General features: G+C 45.5%; 1 protein-coding gene across 3 annotated transcripts in view; it reads right to left on the bottom strand.

Annotated features, from left to right (window-relative positions):
• Positions 1–21,082, bottom strand: part of VWC2 (von Willebrand factor C domain containing 2) — a 1,827,208-nt gene that overhangs the window by 101,060 nt on the left and 1,705,066 nt on the right. Inside the window, exon 4 of one of the 3 annotated variants that reach the window (XM_077267617.1) lies at positions 16,400–16,506. The exons of the other annotated variants lie outside the window; for them this stretch is intronic. Within the exon in view, the coding sequence (XP_077123732.1) occupies positions 16,400–16,506 (107 nt within the window). The remainder of the gene's footprint in view (positions 1–16,399; positions 16,507–21,082) is intronic. 3 annotated transcript variants of the gene reach the window in all.

Raw genomic sequence — 21,082 nt, 5'->3', positions numbered from 1 at the left:
CCCAGTGTCTACAGCATTGCCCCAGTGTCTCCAGCATTGCCCCAGTGTGTCCAGCATTGCCCCAGTGTGTCCTCCAGCATTGCCCCCAGTGTGTCCAGCAATCTGCCCCAGTGTCTCCAGCATTGCCCCAGTGTCTCCAGCAATCTGCCCCAGTGTGTCCTCCAGCATTGCCCCAGTGTGTCCAGCAATCTGCCCCAGTGTCTCCAGCATTGCCTCAGTGTCTCCAGCAATCTGCCCCAGTGTCTCCAGCATTGCCCCAGTGTCTCCAGCATTGCCCCAGTGTCTCCAGCAATCTGCCCCAGTGTCTCCAGCATTGCCCCAGTGTCTCCAGCATTGCCCCAGTGTGTCCAGCAATCTGCCCCAGTGTCTCCAGCATTGCCCCAGTGTCTCCAGCAATCTGCCCCAGTGTGTCCTCCAGCATTGCCCCAGTGTGTCCAGCAATCTGCCCCAGTGTCTCCAGCATTGCCCCAGTGTCTCCAGCAATCTGCCCCAGTGTGTCCTCCAGCATTGCCCCCAGTGTCTCCAGCAATCTGCCCCAGTGTGTCCTCCAGCATTGCCCCAGTGTGTCCAGCAATTTGCCCCAGTGTCTCCAGCATTGCCCCATTGTCTCCAGCAATCTGCCCCAGTGTCTCCAGCATTACCCCAGTGTCTCCAGCAATCTGCCCCAGTGTCTCCAGCATTGCCCCCAGTGTGTCCAGTATTGCCCCAGTGTCTCCAGCATTGCCCCTGTGTGTCCTCCAGCATTTTCCCAGTGTCTCCAGCAATCTGCCCCAGTGTCTCCAGCATTGCCGCAGTGTGTCCAGCAATCTGCCCCAGTGTCTCCAGCATTGCCCCCAGTGTGTCCAGCAATCTGCCCCAGTGTCTCCAGCATTGCCCCAGTGTCTCCAGCATTGCCCCAGTGTGTCCTCCAGCATTGCCCCCAGTGTGTCCACCATTAGCTTATCAAAAAAACAAAACAAAACAAAAAAAAACCAACAGAGTCTCCTCACCTGACCAGCGCTCCAGGTGGCGAGCTCCCTCCAGCAGCGCAAACTCGCCGGCGACTGACAATGACGTCAGACGCCGGCGACGTGTGCGCTGCAGCCGACTTCAGCTGCCAGCCTCCAATTGGCTGGCGGCTGTTGTTAACTATTAACGTGCGGGCATGCGCCCGCACGTCAATAGGAATAATCTGCCGCAGCACCGGAAGGGGCCCGGTGAGCAGATGAGAAGGGGCCCAATGCGGGCCCCCTCTCTCTGCCCACCGGGTCCGGGGGCACATAAATGCCGGCGGGCATTCACAGTCACACTCAGGCGGATTATCAGAGGGTCAATCTGTGCGGTAGCCCAGGGTCCCCCCACACCACTGGGCCCTGGGCTACCGCCCATATTGACCCTCTGATAATCCGCCCCTGGCTGTAGCTGACTTGAGAAAATGGGCGCTGATGTGCCATACCTTGACAAGAAGCTCTGGTAAATCTAGGAAGGTTTTCAGAAACCACTAAGCCAACAAGTTTAGCATGTGAGCCAAGCTTGGTATGTGTGTGAACTTGCCAAGCTTCACAGCCATCACCAGATTATGGCCATTATCACACACAATCATGCATGGTTGTAGGTTCAGCGGCGAGAGCCACAGATCTGTCTGGTCTGTTATTCCTTTCAATAACTGTGCCGCAATATGTGGTTTTTCTCCTAGAGGTGGAGGAAACCCTGATATAAGTAGGGCCAGCAATCCGGGGCTTCGGTAGCACATGTGCCGTGACAGGGTGGGACTCGGGCATAGCCTCTACAATGTTCACCCGGTGTGCCATCAGGGAAAAGTAGCATCCCTGGCCACAAGAGCAGTAACTGCATTGGTAAGGACATGGGTGATGTTCTTGGACATGTGCTGGTACAAGGCTGTGTCGCAACACCAGGAGAAATAGTGCCAGATGCTGAGTGTGTTCCTGAAGGATGGCTGCTGCCATGAATCGGCAGAAATCCTCCATGTCTACAAGCCTAAACAGCAACATTTCTATGGCAATTAGCCTGGGAATGTGCCTGTTTACCATTTGGGCCTTTGGGTAGGTGGTTGGGAACTTTCTTTTTCATTCCAAGGCTTGGGGTAGAAACAGCTGAATGATGAGCTGGGAAAAGTTTTTGGAAGTGCCTGATGATGGTGCCCGAGAATGTGCAAGGACATGAGCAGGGTGGGAGGCATCTGCCCCAGTGACATAAAGCACTTAACACAGGTGAAGAGGCAGTAGTATCACCCACTGGCACCAATCGCGGACCCTTTCATTCAGCCCACCGATTCAATTTCTTAGATGAATCATGCTGGTGCTGGTTGGACTCTTAGTGGTCAGGCCCCTGATGATCGTGGGCTTGGCATAGGTTGCCAATGACCATTTGTTTAGTCTCAGAGCTCTCTTTAAAAAATTACCAGACTGGGGAACACCTAACTCTTTGATGGAGAAATTCCAGAGTGTCAGTGCTTTGTAAAACAGTTGCCTGCCGTCTCCCTCTGGTCACCCCACTGCCTCTTCCTGTCTGTTTTGGTGCTGCCGATCACTCCTCCTCAGCGCTGCTGGACTTGCTCTGAATGCCAGTTTCACAGGTTGGATTGGTGACTTTGTAATTCACCACCTCATCTTCCACAGCCACACCTTGATCCTCCTTGGTGACTTAATAACAACCTGATTTATCACCAACTGTGACTCATCATCATCTACCTCCTTAGATAAAATTTGCCATTCCCCACCATCATCTTCTTGTGACTGTGGCTGCTATAAGTTTTGTGCACCACTAAACAGCAAGTTCTCCTGTCCCTTTTGGAACATGCAGGATACGAGGCCACAATGAAGAAATGATGCTGTAAAGAGCTCCTTGGAGTGTTCTAGTCTAAGGTCACTGGTCTCCTGGGAGTCAACATGGTGTGAGAAAGGAGGATCAGGGTGAGGATAAAGTGATCAAGACTGTTGGATGGTGAGACAGGACTGTGTGCAAGAATGGGTGGTGCTGGCAAGCATGCTGAAAGCATTATCGGTTTCTGGTTATCCAACCAACCACCTGTTCGCACTGGTGTGGTTTTAGAAGTGGTGTCCCATGCCTCCCTGCAATGTAGGACAGGAGGCTAGATGTCATGGATGAGCGTGTTTCTTGTGGTCCAGCAATAGGCACACCTACACCACGTCCTCTGCATCAGCCCTTTCACTTCACCGTCCCTCTCTGCTACCACATACCTTAAGGTACCGTCACACTAAGCGACGCTGCAGCGATAGCGACAGCAATGCCGATCGCTGCAGCGTCGCTGTTTGGTCGCTGGAGAGCTGTCACACAGACCGCTCTCCAGCGACCAACGATGCCGAGGCCCCCGGGTAACCAGGGTAAACATCGGGTTGCTAAGCGCAGGGCCGCGCTTAGTAACCCGATGTTTACCCTGGTTACCAGCGTAAAAGTTAAAAAAACAAACAGTACATACTCACCAGCGCGTCCCCCAGCCTCTGCTTCCTGACACTGACTGAGCTCCGGTCCTAACAGCACAGCGGTGACGTCACCGCTGTGCTTTCACTTTCAGTTTAGGGCCGGCGATCAGTAAGAGTCAGGAAGCAGAGGCTGGGGGACGCGCAGGTGAGCATGTACTGTTTGTTTTTTTACATTTTACGCTGGTAACCAGGGTAAACATCGGGTTACTAAGCGCGGCCCTGCGCTTAGTAACCCGATGTTTACCCTGGTTACCAGTGTAAAATATCGCTGGTATGGTTGCTTTTGCTTGTCAAACACAGCGATACACGGCGACCTAGCGACCAAATAATGTGCAGACCTTCTAGCAGCGACCAGCAATTTCACAGCGGGATTCTGATCGCTGCTGCGTGTCAAATACAGCGATATCGCTCCCTAGGACGCTGCAACGTCACAGATCGCTGGCGACGTTGCTTAGTGTGACGGTACCTTTATGCATTTTCTAATTGCTAGGTCTCTGGAAGCCAAATTTATTTTTAATTTAAAAAAAAAGGTCACCTTCAACAGGTAAAGCATTTTTTTTAGTTTAATATACCACCGTAATGTAACAGAAAGCATGTTACACTGTATGGATTACTAATTCAATCCAGACAGATTTTTGGAAGTTATTTTTTGGAATGTTTATTGGAAGTTAATACCACCGTAATGTAGCACTAAGCACGTTACGCTGTATGGATGACAATATAGTAAATTTTTTCACCCTACCCCCAAAAATTGGTCACATGCAGCAGCTATATATTTAACCAAGGACTGCATAGAGGCTGTATTCTGCCACTCTCCCTGCTCCTGCAAGTGTACATAAGCTAAATCAAGAATCTGATACTAACAGCAAAGCACAGGATTAGCCCTTGCAAGGACTGTTAGTATGATGATTCCGTGTCAGCACCAGTATCACTAGAGGACTCTGATTAGTTAAACTGTGCACACAGGTCTGGATAACTGCTCTCTCTAACTGCACTCTCTCTCCAATCACAACTCTCCCTGAGCTGTGCAATGGCATCAGTGTGCCGATCGTGGTGGCGCCTGTCCTTTTATAGGGATATTGGAGTATCACCGAGAACGTTCGCTCATCCCTATTTCTATCCCAACATAATCACTTGGTGAATGGTCGAAGAGACACCGTATTCATTATATTGTCGAATGCTCCTGCCTGAACTTGCAGTGTTGGAACTACATGAACTTAAATATTGGAGGGAATACAAAAGTTTTAGTTAGGCAATCTGAAATATTGAAGTTAGACTAGGGACTCCAGACCCAAGTAATGAGAATCCATGTATGGTTCAACTATTCAAATGAACATTTCCCAATTATATTTACTTCGAACACTGAAAATCATGAACATCCTTACATTTCAAATCTATATACTGTACTAGGTATAATCATCAATGAGTATGATTTGCCTTTATTGACATACTTTATTACTATATTTTTAGAGTTTTATTTAATGCATATATTAGTGAGCAGATACAACTAAAGAAGCAATATGTTAACACTATTCTTAGCAGAATAAAAATGCCTGCTTATAACAGCATATAATTAGAGACTGTGTTAGGGTTGGTAGATTGCGCTAAATAAAATAAATAATAAATTGCAATCACAACCTCGGGTCTACCATGCAGAGATGGAAAACTACTGCTAATGAATAATGACATAATACACAGCAAGCAATTACCCATACACACTGGGTTGAACGCCACTCAGTGTGAACAGCATGTGAACTAAACTCACACATAGAAACGAAAGAGGTTGCTCTGCAACTAAGCTGTGTCACTTGCACACAAAAACTAAAGAGATTGCTCTGCAAATGAGCTGTGTCACTCACACACAGAACTAAAAGAGATGCTCTGCAACTGAGCTGTGTCACTCGCACACAGAAATGGAAGAGATACTCTGCAACAGAGCTGTGTCACTCGCACACAGAAAGGAAGGAAATGCTCTGCAACTGAGCTGTGTCACTCGCACACTGAAATGGAACAGATGCTCAGAATAATACCCTAACTAGGGTTGTGCTTGCTCAGGAACTCTACTGTGCTAGCTGCACACATGTAGGAACCAGAGGCTAAGCCATCGGCTAATTGCCCCCTCTGATGCCAGCTGCCTGCCTACGTGTTCACTTCCAAGCTAGACAGACACGCAACACTCGCAGACAGAGTGGTAGAGTATCCACTGGCAACAACTACACATAAATGATACTATTTATACCACGAGCCTGAGCTAGACGCTGGGACCGACGTCTATGCTGAGCAACACCTGCCGCGGCTGAACCCAAATGGGAGACCGCTGAGGCAGACAAGGCTTAGGATCTACCCTGTGCAGTGGGAGAATCCCAGCCCCTAACATTACTCCCTCGCTAGCATCCCTGGCAACGTTCGCCATGCTGAAAAGCTGCAATATGCTGGGGGGCACAAATGTGCTCTATAGGCTCCCAGGTCCTATCCTCAGGCCCATGACCTTTCCAGTCCACCCCAAAAAAATTTTTTTTTTGGACCTGACAATGGCATTGACCTCAAAATCATCTGAGGATGTAACCAGGCTCCCAGCAGAAGTCCCAGAAGACCAGTTCATATACAGGTTTCAACAGAGACACATGGAGGGTGTCGGTGATGTTAAAAGGTGGTGGAAGGCTGAGGTGATAGATTACAGGATTCAAGAACCTTGAAAGGACCTAGTTGCGAGGAGTAAATTTAGTGAACTCTACATGCAGCCTGATGTTACGAGCTGAAAACCATACTAAATTACTAGGAGCGAAGACCAGAGCGGGACGACGATGCGCATCGGCAGAGACCCTCATTCTCTCAGAGATCTTGATGGCATCCTGTGTATGATCCCAAATGTCATGAGCCTCCACTGCTCAGTCCACCACCTTAGGGTTGGAAGATGAGACGGGCATGGGAACAGGAACACTCGGATGCTGACCATAGTTTAGGAGAAAAGGTGTCTGCCCCGTGGAGTTGGAGATGGTATTATTCAGAGCAAACTCCGCCCAAGGCAGCAAGGACACCCAGTCGTCATGCCTGACAGACACGAAATGCCGTAACTACGTGACCAGAGTCTGATTGCTCTTCTCCACCAGCCCATTCATCTCAGGATGGTAAGCAGATGAGAGATTCAGCTCTATGCTGAGCATCCAACAAAGCTCTCTCCAGGATTGAGATGCCAACTGAGGACCTTGGTCACTGACAATCTTGTCAGTCATCTCATGGAGGTGGAAAATATGTTTAACGAATAATACTGCCAAAGCCCATGCAGATGGTACACGTGGAAGGGGGACCAGATGCACCATTTTGGAAAAATGGTCAGTAACAACCCAAATAACCCTGTTGTTATGAGACTTAGGGCAAGTCCACAACAAAGTCCATCCTGACCATCTCCCACAGCCTATCTGCCAATGGCAAGGGATGAAGCAAGCCCGCGGCTCTTAGCCTGGAAGGCCAATTCCTGGCACACAAGACACAAGCCTGAACGTAGTCTCTCATGTCATGCACCATCTGAGGCCACCAATAAGATCTCGCCAGAAGCTCAGCGGTCCTCTTGATGCCAAAATGCCCTCCAAACTTGGAAATGTGTGCCCAAGAGAGGACCTCCGGCTGCAGGTTAGATGGAACATAAGATTTGCCCGGAGGCACCTGCTCTAGCGACAACAGAGCCACCATTCAAAGACTCTCCTAAGGGACTATTAGCCATGGCTCATCCCACGTAGGATGAGACTACAGAATTGGACAGGGCATTAACATATAAATTCTTCTCCCAAGACAGAAAATGAATGGTGAAGTTAAACCGGGAGAAGAATAAGGACCACCTGACCAGGGGAGAATTCAACCATTGAGCTGTCTGAAAGTAGAGCAGATTTTTGTGGTCTGTGAAAACTTGGAAGGGATGTCGAGCTCCCTCTAGGAAGTGTCTCCACTCTGAGAAAGCCAACTTCATGGCCAGTAACTCCCTGTCCCCAACGGAATAATTCCTCTCCGTAAGGATGTTTTCAACCTGGAGCATCCTTCTGGTACAGGACTGCTCTAGCACCGATGGAAGAGGCATCCACTTCCAGGATAAAGTGCCTATCCACATCGGGCTAATGTATCACAGGCACCCAAGCGAAGTGTGACTTCAGGGATGTAAAAGCTTTAGACACCTCCTCATACCACTGCTTAGGATTAGCCCCCTTCTTGGTGAGGGCTACCAACGGAGCTGCTAAGATAGAGAAGTAAGGAATGATCTGGCGGTAATAGTTGATAAACCCCATAAAGCTCTGCACCACTTTAATGGAATGCGGTTCCTGACAATCCATCACTGACTCCAGCTTGGCAGGGTCCATAGCTAACCCCCTGGCCGAGATGATGTAACCCAGAAAAGGTAGAGACTCTTGCTCAAACATTCACTTCTCTAACTTGGCAAATAGGGAATTAGCGCGTAGAAGTTCAAACACTCTACAGACATCCTTACGGTGAATGTCGACATCTAGGGAGTAGATGAGGATATCTTCCAGGTATACCACCACCAAAGTGGATAATAATTCCAGAAATATGTCGTTCACAAAGTCTTGAAACATTGCTGGAGCATAGCAGAGACCGAACAGCATGACCAAATACTCATAATGACCGTCCCGAGTGTTAAAGGTGGTCTTCCATTCGTCCCCCTCACGTATATGGATGAGATTAAAAGCCCCATGCAAATCCACCCTATCACCCTGCAGCCTATCAAAGAGCTCAGAGATTAGAGGCATTTATTTTTAATAGAAATTGTGATTAAACCCCTATAATAAATGCAGGGCCGTAATTCTCCATTCTACTTCTGGATGAAGAAGAAACCAGCTGTCAGGACTCTGAACATTTTTATTACCTTTTTGCGCATTACTGCCCTTTTCCAAGATGGCGTCTTTGGTCTCATGTGCACTGTGTCTTCCTGCTATAAAACTCCACCCCAGCCTTCAGTCTGTGCTAGAGTATTCTGCCTTGCATCCAGCTCCTGACCTCTGGTGACTCCCTGGCTATATACCTGCTCCTGTGAACCTGTGGGGTTATCCTGCTACTCTGCTCTGAGTTCCTGCTGCATACACCAGTTTCAGTAATCCTCCTTCATCTGCTGCTGTGTTAGCTTCCATATGCATTTGCTGGACATGTAAGCTGTTTCTGCTCTGCAAGAACCTGAGACTATTACCCAGACCTCCCTGGTTGAGCTAAGATATTATTTGAACTGCCTTATAAGCATATCTATCTCTGTTGTGGACTAAGCAAGGACTTATTCGTGTCAAGTATCCTCAAGAATAATTGTGCTTCATAGACTTTCTGCGTGATTGCATTTTCCTCTGAAGTTTCCAATAGACTGCTGAGCTGCATTTGATATTTGCGCCAAGTGTTGTGGACTTGAGTTTCTCTCTGCACCTGTTTGAATCACCATGTTATAATATAGACTTTACCACTTATAAAACTGTGTCCTGTAGTTGTCTTGTTCCACGCAAAGAGTCTCCTGAGTTATCCCCTATAATTATTACACCAGCCCCAGAAGGAGACACCCATTTCCTGATAAACCCCCTCGCCAGAATCTCCCTGATGTACTCAGACATAGCCTCTGTCTCCGGGAGAGACAGTGGATAGACACACCCACGAGGAGGCTCAGCTCCCAGAAAGAGGTCTATAGGGCAGTCATAGAGGCAATGAAGAGGAAGAGTCTCTGCAGCCTTCTTGGAGAAGACATCGGCATGCTGCCAATAATGCCTGGGTAGAGAGGTTAGGTCAGCTGTGGCCACAGACGTCCCGATGGAAACTTAGGCCTCATGACCATATCCCTCACACAAATTACCCCAACCCAATATGCTCCCTGCTGCCCAATCAATACGAGGATAATGATGACGCAACTGGGAAAACCCAAAAGTACCTCATCTATGCCCTCAGAGAACACCAGAAAAGAAATTTTCTCCTGATGCTCAGGGGGCACCTTAAGGGTAAGGGGTATGGTCTAATGTGTAATTAGATTAGGGAGTGCAGATCCATTTCCCACCTGAATGGTGATCGAGCTATAGAATATATACAGCCCAGTATGGACAAACAAGGATATGATCTCCTCCACACGCTCATAGCAATGTGTGAAACGTAACAAAAGACATAAGAGATCGTATCACCAACCTATAACCAGGACACTCCTACAAGCATAGATAGATACCAAAAGAAAATAGAGTGTACGTCCAAAACCTTTTTGTAAAAAGGAGTATAAAATTACTTTTTATTGAACACAATTCATATACATATAACAACAATTAGACAAATAAATAATAATTCAATGAAGGAACACAATAGAAACACTGAAAAAACAGTGATAACCCAAAGGTACAGCTGCAATTGTTTCATATATATAAGGTGCAAAATAGTGCAAGTACCAAACCCCAGGCAAGGTGGGAGCAGCGGGTGCCTATCATAGATCCTATAGTAGGATCAAAAGTCAGGATAGCAGACAAGTATCGTGCACTGGATACCACCACCCACATCCTCCAGTCTTACCCATCGTGCAGCGTACCAGGGGTCACTGTTCACGCCCCAACGCGCGTTTCGCGTTAGGCTTCGTCAGGGGGCAGTCTGACGAAGCCTAACGCGAAACGCGCGTTGGGGCGTGAACAGTGACCCCTGGTACGCTGCACGATGGGTAAGACTGGAGGATGTGGGTGGTGGTATCCAGTGCACGATACTTGTCTGCTATCCTGACTTTTGATCCTACTATAGGATCTATGATAGGCACCCGCTGCTCCCACCTTGCCTGGGGTTTTGGTACTTGCACTATTTTGCACCTTATATATATGAAACAATTGCAGCTGTACCTTTGGGTTATCACTGTTTTTTCAGTGTTTCTATTGTGTTCCCTCATTGAATTATTATTTATTTGTCTAATTGTTGTTATATGTATATGAATTGTGTTCAATAAAAAGTAATTTTATACTCCTTTTTACAAAAAGGTTTTGGACGTACACTCTATTTTCTTTTGGTATCTATCTATGATCGAGCTATAGAGCCTGACCAAGGGGATAGCATGCCACAGAACAAAGGCAGATGACACAAAATTGCCCTCAGCCCCAGAATCCACACAGGCCACTGCAGAGAGGGAAGTCAACCCAAAAGTCAGGGAAACTTTAAAACTTAATTTGGAGGACAAAGCTACCGTGTCTAGTGAACTGACTCCATAGCCACTGGAGGTGGTCGTTTCCCTGGCGCCTGGGACACTTGTTGGCATAATGACCAGCTTTCTTACAAAAGAAGCAGACCAGTGGTGGACCCAAGGAGTGAGAATTAGATTCTGCCTGAGATACTTCCAAAGGCCCCACCTGTTCACTCGTTTGAGCCGGGCATTTTATCACGTTAGCAAAGTTCAGAGCTAACTAAAACCTATGAGAACAAAGAAAGAGGAAATAAATCCAAAGGGATAACTTTATGTCTTATATAGAATTGCTTTATTAAAGTGCAAATATAAGGAGGCAATGGTGACAACACAGTCACCCAAATAATGTCTTAAAAACAAGTAACACACAAAGACACCAGGAGAAGGCAGCTGCTGACCCAAAGCAAGAAAATGTTAATATAGCTGTTTAACATTAAGGGTCAATTTTTACCAACAGGGTTAAATGGCCAATGGCACAATGGCCCGTCTACAGAATCACTCAATGCCATAGAACAGTGTCACAGTATAACATACCAGCTAGTATAACATTAATATGAACATAGAACAAGACTTTGAGAAGGCAAAAAGGTAATAGATTAATACATCACCCTAAAGGTCTTGTTCTGGGCAGCTGCAGAGTCCCGGTGTCCGCCCCGACGCGCGTTTCGGAACCCTTCGTCAGGGGGCGCATAGTAACCGGTAAAACATGTGCTGTATAAATAGGCCAGGAACCAGAAGTAAACACCGGCCGTAACCCGGAAACGGCCGTACGTATCATAGCAACCGCTAGTACGGTGAAGGGAGATGTCGTCATCCAGGTCATGTGGGCCGGTACACGTGGGGCCCCACGTGATCCGCCCATAGTAAACACTGGATCGCCAATCACCAACCATACAGCCGGCGGACGCATGCGCAAAATAACATAAGGTACGGGGACAACCAAAGAAGGTGGAAAGGAGGAATAAAGAGAGGCAGTAGCGCGGCAATCGATGGGTTAGTAGCGCCGCAGCTATCAGCGATTCTCAAAGTGTGGGAAATTAGCATTCACGTGCATATACTCAAAGCAATAATGAATTATTAAATATAAAGATAATAAAATGACGGCAGATTATTCTATGTCATGTACATACATATATATTGCAATCAGCCACATATGGTATTCTCCTTAGTACAAAACATACAGTGGGGCAAAAAAGTATTTAGTCAGTCAGCAATAGTGCAAGTTCCACCACTTAAAAAGATGAGAGGCGTCTGTAATTTACATCATAGGTAGACCTCAACTATGGGAGACAAACTGAGACAAAAAAATCCAGAAAATCACATTGTCTGTTTTTTTATCATTTTATTTGCATATTATGGTGGAAAATAAGTATTTGATCAGAAACAAAATTTAATCTCAATACTTTGTAATATATCCTTTGTTGGCAATGACAGAGGTCAAACGTTTTCTGTAAGTCTTCACAAGGTTGCCACACACTGTTGTTGGTATGTTGGCCCATTCCTCCATGCAGATCTCCTCTAGAGCAGTGATGTTTTTGGCTTTTCGCTTGGCAACACGGACTTTCAACTCCCTCCAAAGGTTTTCTATAGGGTTGAGATCTGGAGACTGGCTAGGCCACTTCAGGACCTTGAAATGCTTCTTACGAAGCCACTCCTTCGTTGCCCTGGCGGTGTGCTTTGGATAATTGTCATGTTGAAAGACCCAGCCACGTTTCATCTTCAATGCCCTTGCTGATGGAAGGAGGTTTGCACTCAAAATCTCACGATACATGGCCCCATTCATTCTTTCATGTACCCGGATCAGTCGTCCTGGCCCCTTTGAAGAGAAACAGCCCCAAAGCATGATGTTTCCACCACCATGCTTTACAGTAGGTATGATGTTTGATGGATGCAACTCAGTATTCTTTTTCCTCCAAACACGACAAGTTGTGTTTCTACCAAACAGTTCCAGTTTGGTTTCATCAGACCATAGGACATTCTCCCAAAACTCCTCTGAATCATCCAAATGCTCTCTAGCAAACTTCAGACGGGCCCGGACATGTACTGGCTTAAGCAGTGGGACACGTCTGGCACTGCAGGATCTGAGTCCATGGTGGCGTAGTGTGTTACTTATGGTAGGCCTTGTTACATTGGTCCCAGCTCTCTGCAGTTCATTCACTAGGTCCCCCCGCGTGGTTCTGGGATTTTTGCTCACTGTTCTTGTGATCATTCTGACCCCACGGGGTGGGATTTTGCGTGGAGCCCCAGATCGAGGGAGATTACCAGTGGTCTTGAATGTCTTCCATTTTCTAATTATTGCTCCCACTGTTGATTTCTTCACTCCAAGCTGGTTGGCTATTGCAGATTCAGTCTTCCCAGCCTGGTGCAGGGCTACAATTTTGTTTCTGGTGTCCTTTGACAGCTCTTTGGTCTTCACCATAGTGGAGTTTGGAGTCAGACTGTTTGAGGGTGTGCACAGGTGTCTTTTTATACTGATAACAAGTTTAAACAGGAGCCATTACTACAGGTAATGAGTGGAGGACAGAGGAGACTCTTAAAGAAGAAGTTACAGGTCTGTGAGAGCCAGAAATCTGGTTTGTTTGTTTCTGACCAAATACTTATTTTCCACCATAATATGCAAATAAAATGATAAAAAATCAGACAATGTGATTTTCTGGATTTTTTTTTCTCAGTTTGTCTCCCATAGTTGAGGTCTACCTAAGATGTAAATTACAGACGCCTCTCATCCTTTTATGTGGTGGAACTTGCACTATTGCTGACTGACTAAATACTTTTTTGCCCCACTGTATGTCCATAATAGAAAAATATATATATATAGAAGGGAGAAAAAAACCATAAAATAAGTCCATATATTGAACTGATGCAGTAAATAGTTCATGAAAAGCCTTCATAATTCGAATGTCACGCAGAGAATATCCACTAGATGGTAGTAGTGGAGCAATTTTCCACTTCTATTCATGTACTTTTTCTCTTTTTCCTCTTTTTCTTCTTTTTCTAGTTCTGTTTCTTATATCTTCCACCTCCACAGGTGACCTCCTCCAAAAATGTACAGCATGAATGAACGGGCCTTCACGGGAACAGACACGGAACTAGCCTAAATACACAAGAACTAAAAACAGAGGTAAAAGAAATTAAAAAACGTTTGGGTAAGAGTATGCTATCAGCAGGAGCACTCAACAGTCAGATGATCACAAAAATGGGACAAAGCTTAAGTTCTCATTAAGGCCAAGGGGGTGAAGTGTCTGCAAAGTCCAAATCCATTTTGTCTCTAGGCGTGCAAGCCTTGTTGTTAATTTACCACCCCTAATACCGATATCCAAGCTGTCAATACCTCTAAATCTAATTAGTTTACCATCACATCCGTGATGTTCCCTGAAATGTCTAGGGAGAGTGGTTAGTTTGGTAATATCTACTTTAGGGTCCGCAGCCGCCTCAATTCCACGTACATGCTCACGTATACGGATTTTAAAGTTACGTGATGTGAGGCCTATGTATATTAGGCCACACGGGCATGTGGCATAATAAATGACCCAGCGTGTTGTACAATTTATCATCTTTTTAATGTTAGATGTTTTCTCCCCACTAGAATCGGTGAAGACCTGGGTCCGATCCACATTGGGGCATGCCACGCAGCAGCCGCAGGGTGAGGAACCTAAACGAGGAGGGTATTATCGAGGAAAGTAGCCTTAGGTATCCCTTCATAATGACTCCTCATGAGGTGATCTTTGAGGTTCCTGGCACGCCTAAAAGAGATAAGGGGACGATCCGGTAAAATTTTAGAGATGGTTTTATCTACCCTAAGAATTGGCCAAGATTTGGATAGAGCTTCACGAATTTTATGCACCTGAGAATTGAAGTTAGTCACAAAACGTATTTGTCTATCAGGCTGTCTAGACCGACTGGATTTCTGATCATAAATCAGAGATTCACGAGGGGCAAATTTTGCCCTATTATAGGCCTTCTTAACAGACCGTTTACTATATCCCCTACTGAGGAATCTCATCTGAAGCTCTTTAGCCTGTTGCTCAAAGCCTGCTTCGGTGGAGCAGATCCTTCGCAATCGGAGGAACTGTCCCACCAGTACCGCTCTAACAACATGTGAAGGATGACATGATGTCGCATGTAATAAGGAATTCGTGGATGTCGGCTTCCGGAACAGATCGGTTTGTAAAAAACCGAGCTGGTCCTTCTTAAGCGTGACATCCAGGAATTCCACAGATTCACTACTCCAATGATATGTGAGATGGATATTCAATTCATTAATATTTAATTCATCCATAAATGTAACCAAATCTTGGGAGGATCCCTGCCAGATCATGAGTATGTCGTCAATGTAACGGGCCCCGAACAGGGCCCGGTCCATTGACGACCCCCGATCTGACAGGAAGAGTGACACTTGCACACAGAAACTAAGGAAATGCTTTGCAGCTGAGCTGTGTCATTCGCACACCGAAATGGAACAGATGCTCAGAATAATACCTTAACTAGGGTTGTGCTTGCTCAGGAACTCTACTGTTCTAGCCTCACACATGTAGGAACTGGATGCTAAGCCAATGGCTAATTGCCCCCACTGATGCTAGCTGCCTGCCTACATGTTCAATCCCAAGCTAGAGACACAAAGAACACTTGCAGATAAAGTGGTAGTTTATCCACTGGCAATAACCACATATAAACAAGCGCTTCAAGAAAAAGATGGGCGTGAACGGCACTGAACTCTGCGCTCCACGTGGTGATGTAAGGGTATACTCGATCCTTTGTAGATCAGGACGTTCAGAGGTTAGCTACTGACATGGGTGGTGCACAACTTATAAACTAGAAAATCCAAGAAGTAGAATTAGAGGAAAGAAAGTGGCACTCATCCTTCTGTGCAGTATAAGTGTTGTCCTTTATTTGCGATTAGCAGATTACAGACATTTTCTGCGGCGGCTGGTGAGGAGAGGGGTGCGGGGAGTGAACGACTGGACAACGACCGTTTCACGCTCTTGCGCTTCTACGGGTCCATGTGGACCCTCTAATTCAACCACATATAAATGATACTAGTGCACCGGCGTGCGCCTCTGAGAGCCTTTTATACACTAGACTCATGTACAGTTGGACAGGACCTTGCCCGTAAACCAATCCAGAACTGCCACATCAGCAGAGCAGTTGACGTCCGTTTATCAATGAGAAGACGCCACCTCATGTACATGCTCAAGCCTAATTGAGATGCTGGGACCGGCGTCTATGCTGAGCAACACCTGCCACAGCTGAACCCAAATGGGAGACCGCCGAGGCAGACAAGGCTGGGATCTACCATGTGCAGCGGGAGAATCCTGGCACTTAACAGACTGAGCAGGAACCATGCACAGCTGGTTCTGTTTGCATAATACAACTGACAACTACCAACCTCCCCTAAAAAAGAAGCATAACAGTTTTTTTTTATGTCTGTACAAATATTAAATATAACCATATAAACAAAGAAGCGTATTTGAACAAAATAGAAAAACTTTATTTATAACATATACTGTAAACATACAGGTATTAAAACATAGCCAATGGTGCTTGCAAATAGGGCCAAAAAGTTAGAGTGGCACCTCTACAGGGCAAGCAAAACTGTAATAACATCTATATAACATTGATATTGTAGCTCAGCGCTAGACCAAGTGACTGTAACAGATCTAACCATATACAACAAAGACACTAATAGTACATCACGTTGTATTAGAAAAATGAAATCATGAAGCATGCCATAACAAAAAACTAATGAGTAAAACTGAAAATAAGTGTGGATGTAGCTTACCGATTCCCAGGTGATGGTGCCACTGCCCCAAATATTAAATATGCAAATTGTCTCATCAAAGAGGAAGAGGAATTCAACTGTAGTATCACCTAGTGGAAGTAGCAATCCTAAAAGTCAATATTGACCATTTAGCGAATATTGCCCCATTGCTTAGGATAAAAACCAAACAAGAATCTCAATTTGCAGTTAGATGTTTCAGGGTGTTTTACCTCATCAGTGTAAAACATAAGATCTGATCTATGAAAGGCCCTTGACTGTGGAACAAAGTGCTAAAGTTTCTACTTGTGGAGAGTAACATACAGCACATGCCAGGATCAGGAGACTTCTAGGCCATGCAATGCTCCTCTGGGAAATTAAATATCAAATTGCCTCTTCAGTCTTCAGAGAGGAAGAGGATTTAAAGTCTAGTGACACCCAATTAAAATAGCAAACCTAAAAGTCAATATTAATCTTTTAACGAGACTTGCTACATAACTTAGGATGTTAAACCAGAATCTCAATTTGCAGACATGTGCTTTGATGTGTTGCCCCTCATCAGTGCAAATCATGAAATTTGATTTGACTACTTGAAAGGCGTCTGATTGGGGCTTAAGGGGTAAAGTTTATCTTTGTGGAGAGAGACATGTTTGACATGTTCTTCCAGTAGGTGACACTAGATTTCAATCCCTCTTCCTCACTGAGAAGGCAATATGCATATTTAATTTGCCAGAGGAGTATTTTGTGTATTATAAGTCCCTTTACACTGGCATGCCAGGCATGTCACTCTCCACAAAGAGAAACATTAAAATATTGTTATTTATCCTGCACATTGAATGGCATAAAAAAAATACAGTATACATGAGTTATAATTGGTCAGTTTGCCTCCTGGAAAAATATAATTGAATTTGAAGAAAGTCATAATAGTAAGTATAAATGCTACACCTGCAAAAGAATAAGCCTAGGGCCACAGTCACACTATCAGTATTTTGCATCAGTATTTGTAAGGCTACTTTCACACTAGCGTCGGTACGGGGCCGTCGCGCTGCGTCGGCCCGACGTACCGAAGCATACTGTGCAAGCGCCGCACAACGGGGGCAGCGGATGCTGTTTTTCCACGCATCCGCTGCCCCATTGTGAGGTGCGGGGAGGTGGGCGCAGAGTTCCGGCCGCGCATGCGCGGTCGGAAATGGCGGACCGTCGGCACAAAAAAACGTTACATGTAACGTTTTTTGCTGCCGGCGGTCCCCCACAACACGACGCAACCGTCGCACGACGGTTGCAACGTGTGTGCATACGTCGCAATGCGTCGCTAATGTAAATCTATGGGGAAAAAACGCATCCTGCAGACAACTTTGCAGGATGCGTTTTTTCATCAAAACGACGCATTGCGACGTATGCAAAAAAACGCTAATGTGAAAGTAGCCTAAGCCAAAACCTGGAGTGGGTAAAAACTGCAGAAGTGGTGATTAGTGATGAGCAAATTTGTTCTGAAAACGATCGTCAAACATAAATTTGGCAGGAATATCACACATTTTGATTCGTGATCTGAAACTCAAGAAAAATTTTATAACATCGGTGAAAATCAGTAACATTCAGTAAAAGTGCGGGAAAATATTTTATCTTATTTTAGCACCATTTTGACACTGTAACAGCGCAGAGAGCCTGCTCTTGACGCTGCAACCATTAACAGTAAAATTTTAGCTAGCTACAGTAGTTAGGCGGTTGTATATCAGTCAGATAGTGTAGCTAGATAGTGTCCAGTGTGGCTATAAAATTTACCTTCTGGAATTTTCTTTTTTTGGGTCGTTACTGAAATCCACAGACAAAGCCAGCAGAGCACATGCCCTTACAAGTGAGTTATGCACTGATTTTATAGTGCTCCATGCATGAGTATAGTATTGTAAATAATATTTTTTCAGTAGCTAAATGTTAAAAAGCCTGCTGTGTCCCACATTTTAGCTAGTTAGATAGGTGGTTGTTATATCAGTCAGATAGTGTAGCAAGCTACTGTCCAATGTGGCTGTTAAATTTACCTTCCAGCATTTTTTTTTCTTTTCTGAACATTACTAAGCTCCACAATGAAAGCCAGCATGGCACGTGTTGTGCACTGCTCCTATTGTGATCCATTCACAAAAGTATAGCATTCTAAGGCCGGCGTCACACTCGGCGTAAGACAATACGGTCCATTTTTTACGTCCGTACTACGGCCGTAATACGGAGAAATGTTCCCAAAATAGTGATCCGTAGTCAGGGTGTGTCAGTGTATTTTGCGCATGGCATCCTCGGTATGTAATCCGTATGGCATCCGTACTGCGAGATTTTCGCGCAGGCTTGCAAAACCGACATCTAATGGATTTATGTGCTCAAATGTTCGGGAAAACATGTATACAGTATATATATATATATATATGTCATTGAGACACATATATATATATTCTGTATTTAGATTTCATTCAGCGCGATATCTGTGAACAGCCGGTAATTCAATTACCGGCTTTTCATTTCTCCTGCACAAACCCGACAGGATATGAGACATGGTTTTCATACAGTAAACCATCTCATATCCCCTTTTTTTTTGCATATTCCACACTACTAATGTTAGTAGTGTGTATGTGCAAAATTTCAGCGCTGTAGCTGCTGAAATAAAGGGTTAAATGGCGGAAAAAATTGGCGTGGGCTCCCGCGCAATTTTCTCCGCCAGAATGGTAAAGCCAGTGACTGAGGGCAGATATTAATAGCCTAGAGAGGGTCCATGGTTATTGGCCCCCCCGTGGCTAAAAACATCTGCCCCCAGCCACCCCAGAAAAGGCACATCTGGAAGATGCGCCTATTCTGGCACTTGGCCACTCTCTTCCCACTCCCTGTAGCGGTGGGATATGGGGTAATGAAGGGTTAATGCCACCTTGCTATTGGAGGGTGACATTAAGCCAGATTAATAATGGAGAGGCGTCAATTATGACACCTATCCATTATTAATCCAATTGTTGGAAAGGGTTAAAAAACACACACACACATGATTTAAAAGTATTTTAATAAAATAAACACAGCGGTTGTTGTAATAATTTATTGTTCTCTCAATCCATCAGGAACACCCTCGCTTGGAAAAATAATAAACGCACAAGATACATACCTTCTGGTGAACCGTCTCGTCCCACGAAGTAATCCATCTGAAGGGGTTAACTAATATTACAGGCAGGAGCCCTGCTAATGCAGCTGTGCTCCGTGCCTGTAATCCCCGGGTGCTGAAAGGAAAGCAGTGATCTGTACTTACATTGAGTCGCGGTGAGGCGCCCTCTGGTGGATGTTCTCATGAACTGCAGCCTGGGAACTTTTTCCCACGCTCCAGGTCATATGAGGACATCCACCAGGGGGCGCATCACCGCGACTGAAGGAAATGTAGGTCAATGACCTACATTTCATTCATTCGCCGGGGATTACAGGCACGGAGCACACCGCTGCATTTAGCAGGGCTCCTGCCTGTAATATTAGTTAACCCCTTCAGATGGATTACATCGTGGGACGAGACGGTTCACCAGAAGGTATGTATCTTGTGCGTTTATTATTTTTCCAAGCGAGGGTGTTCCTGATGGATTGAGAGAACAATAAATTATTACAACAACCGCTGTGTTTATTGCATTAAAATACTTTTTAATCATGTGTGTGTGTGTGTGTTTTTTAACCCTTTCCAACAATTGGATTAATAATGGATAGGTGTCATAATTGACGCCTCTCCATTATTAATCTGGCTTAATGTCACCCTCCAATAGCAAGGTGGCATTAACCCTTCATTACCCCATATCCCACCGCTACAGGGAGTGGGAAGAGAGTGGCCAAGTGCCAGAATAGGCGCATCTTCCAGATGTGCCTTTTCTGGGGTGGCTGGGGGCAGATGTTTTTAGCCACGGGGGGGCCAATAACCATGGACCCTCTCCTGGCTATTAATATCTGCCCTCAGTCACTGGCTTTACCATTCTGGCGGAGTAAATTGCGCGGGAGCCCATGCCAATTTTTTCCGCCATTTAACCCTTTATTTCAGCAGCTACAGCGCTGAAATTTTGCACATACACACTACTAACATTAGTAGTGTGGAATATGCAAAAAAAAAGGGGATATGAGATGGTTTACTGTATGTAAACCATGTCTCATATCCTGTCGGGTTTGTGCAGGAGAAATGAAAAGCCGGCAATTGAATTACCGACTTTTCACTAACACCGCTGCGTATTTCTCGCAAGTCACACTGCAGGTCCGTGTGGAATCCGTATTTTTCTCGCCCCCATAGACTTTCATTAGCGATTTTTTTTGCGCAATACGCTGACAAACGCAGCATGCTGCGATTTTGTACGGCCGTAGAAAGCCGTATAATACTGAACCGTAATATACGGCTAATAGGAGCAGCCCCATTGAGAATAATTGTGCCGTATGTAATGCGAGTTTTACGGACGTAGTTTCTGCGCTCTTACGTCCGTAAAACTCGCCAGTGTGACGCCGGCCTAATGCACATGTAACTAGTGAAAAAATATTAAACAGCCTGCTTTATCAAACCATGTCATTTTGTGCTGTGGTGATATGAAACTGTCTGCAGACATAAGGCACATTTTAAAAAAGTCATAATTTTTTTCTGTTGCTAAATGTGAAACAGCCTGCGGTATGCCACGCTATCATTTTGTGATATGAACCTGTCTGCAGACCTAAGGCACATTTAAC

The sequence above is a fragment of the Ranitomeya variabilis genome, chromosome 6 (genome assembly GCF_051348905.1).
Source record: "Ranitomeya variabilis isolate aRanVar5 chromosome 6, aRanVar5.hap1, whole genome shotgun sequence".
NCBI lineage: Eukaryota > Metazoa > Chordata > Amphibia > Anura > Dendrobatidae > Ranitomeya > Ranitomeya variabilis.
This window is presented reverse-complemented; position numbering and strand designations above follow the sequence as displayed.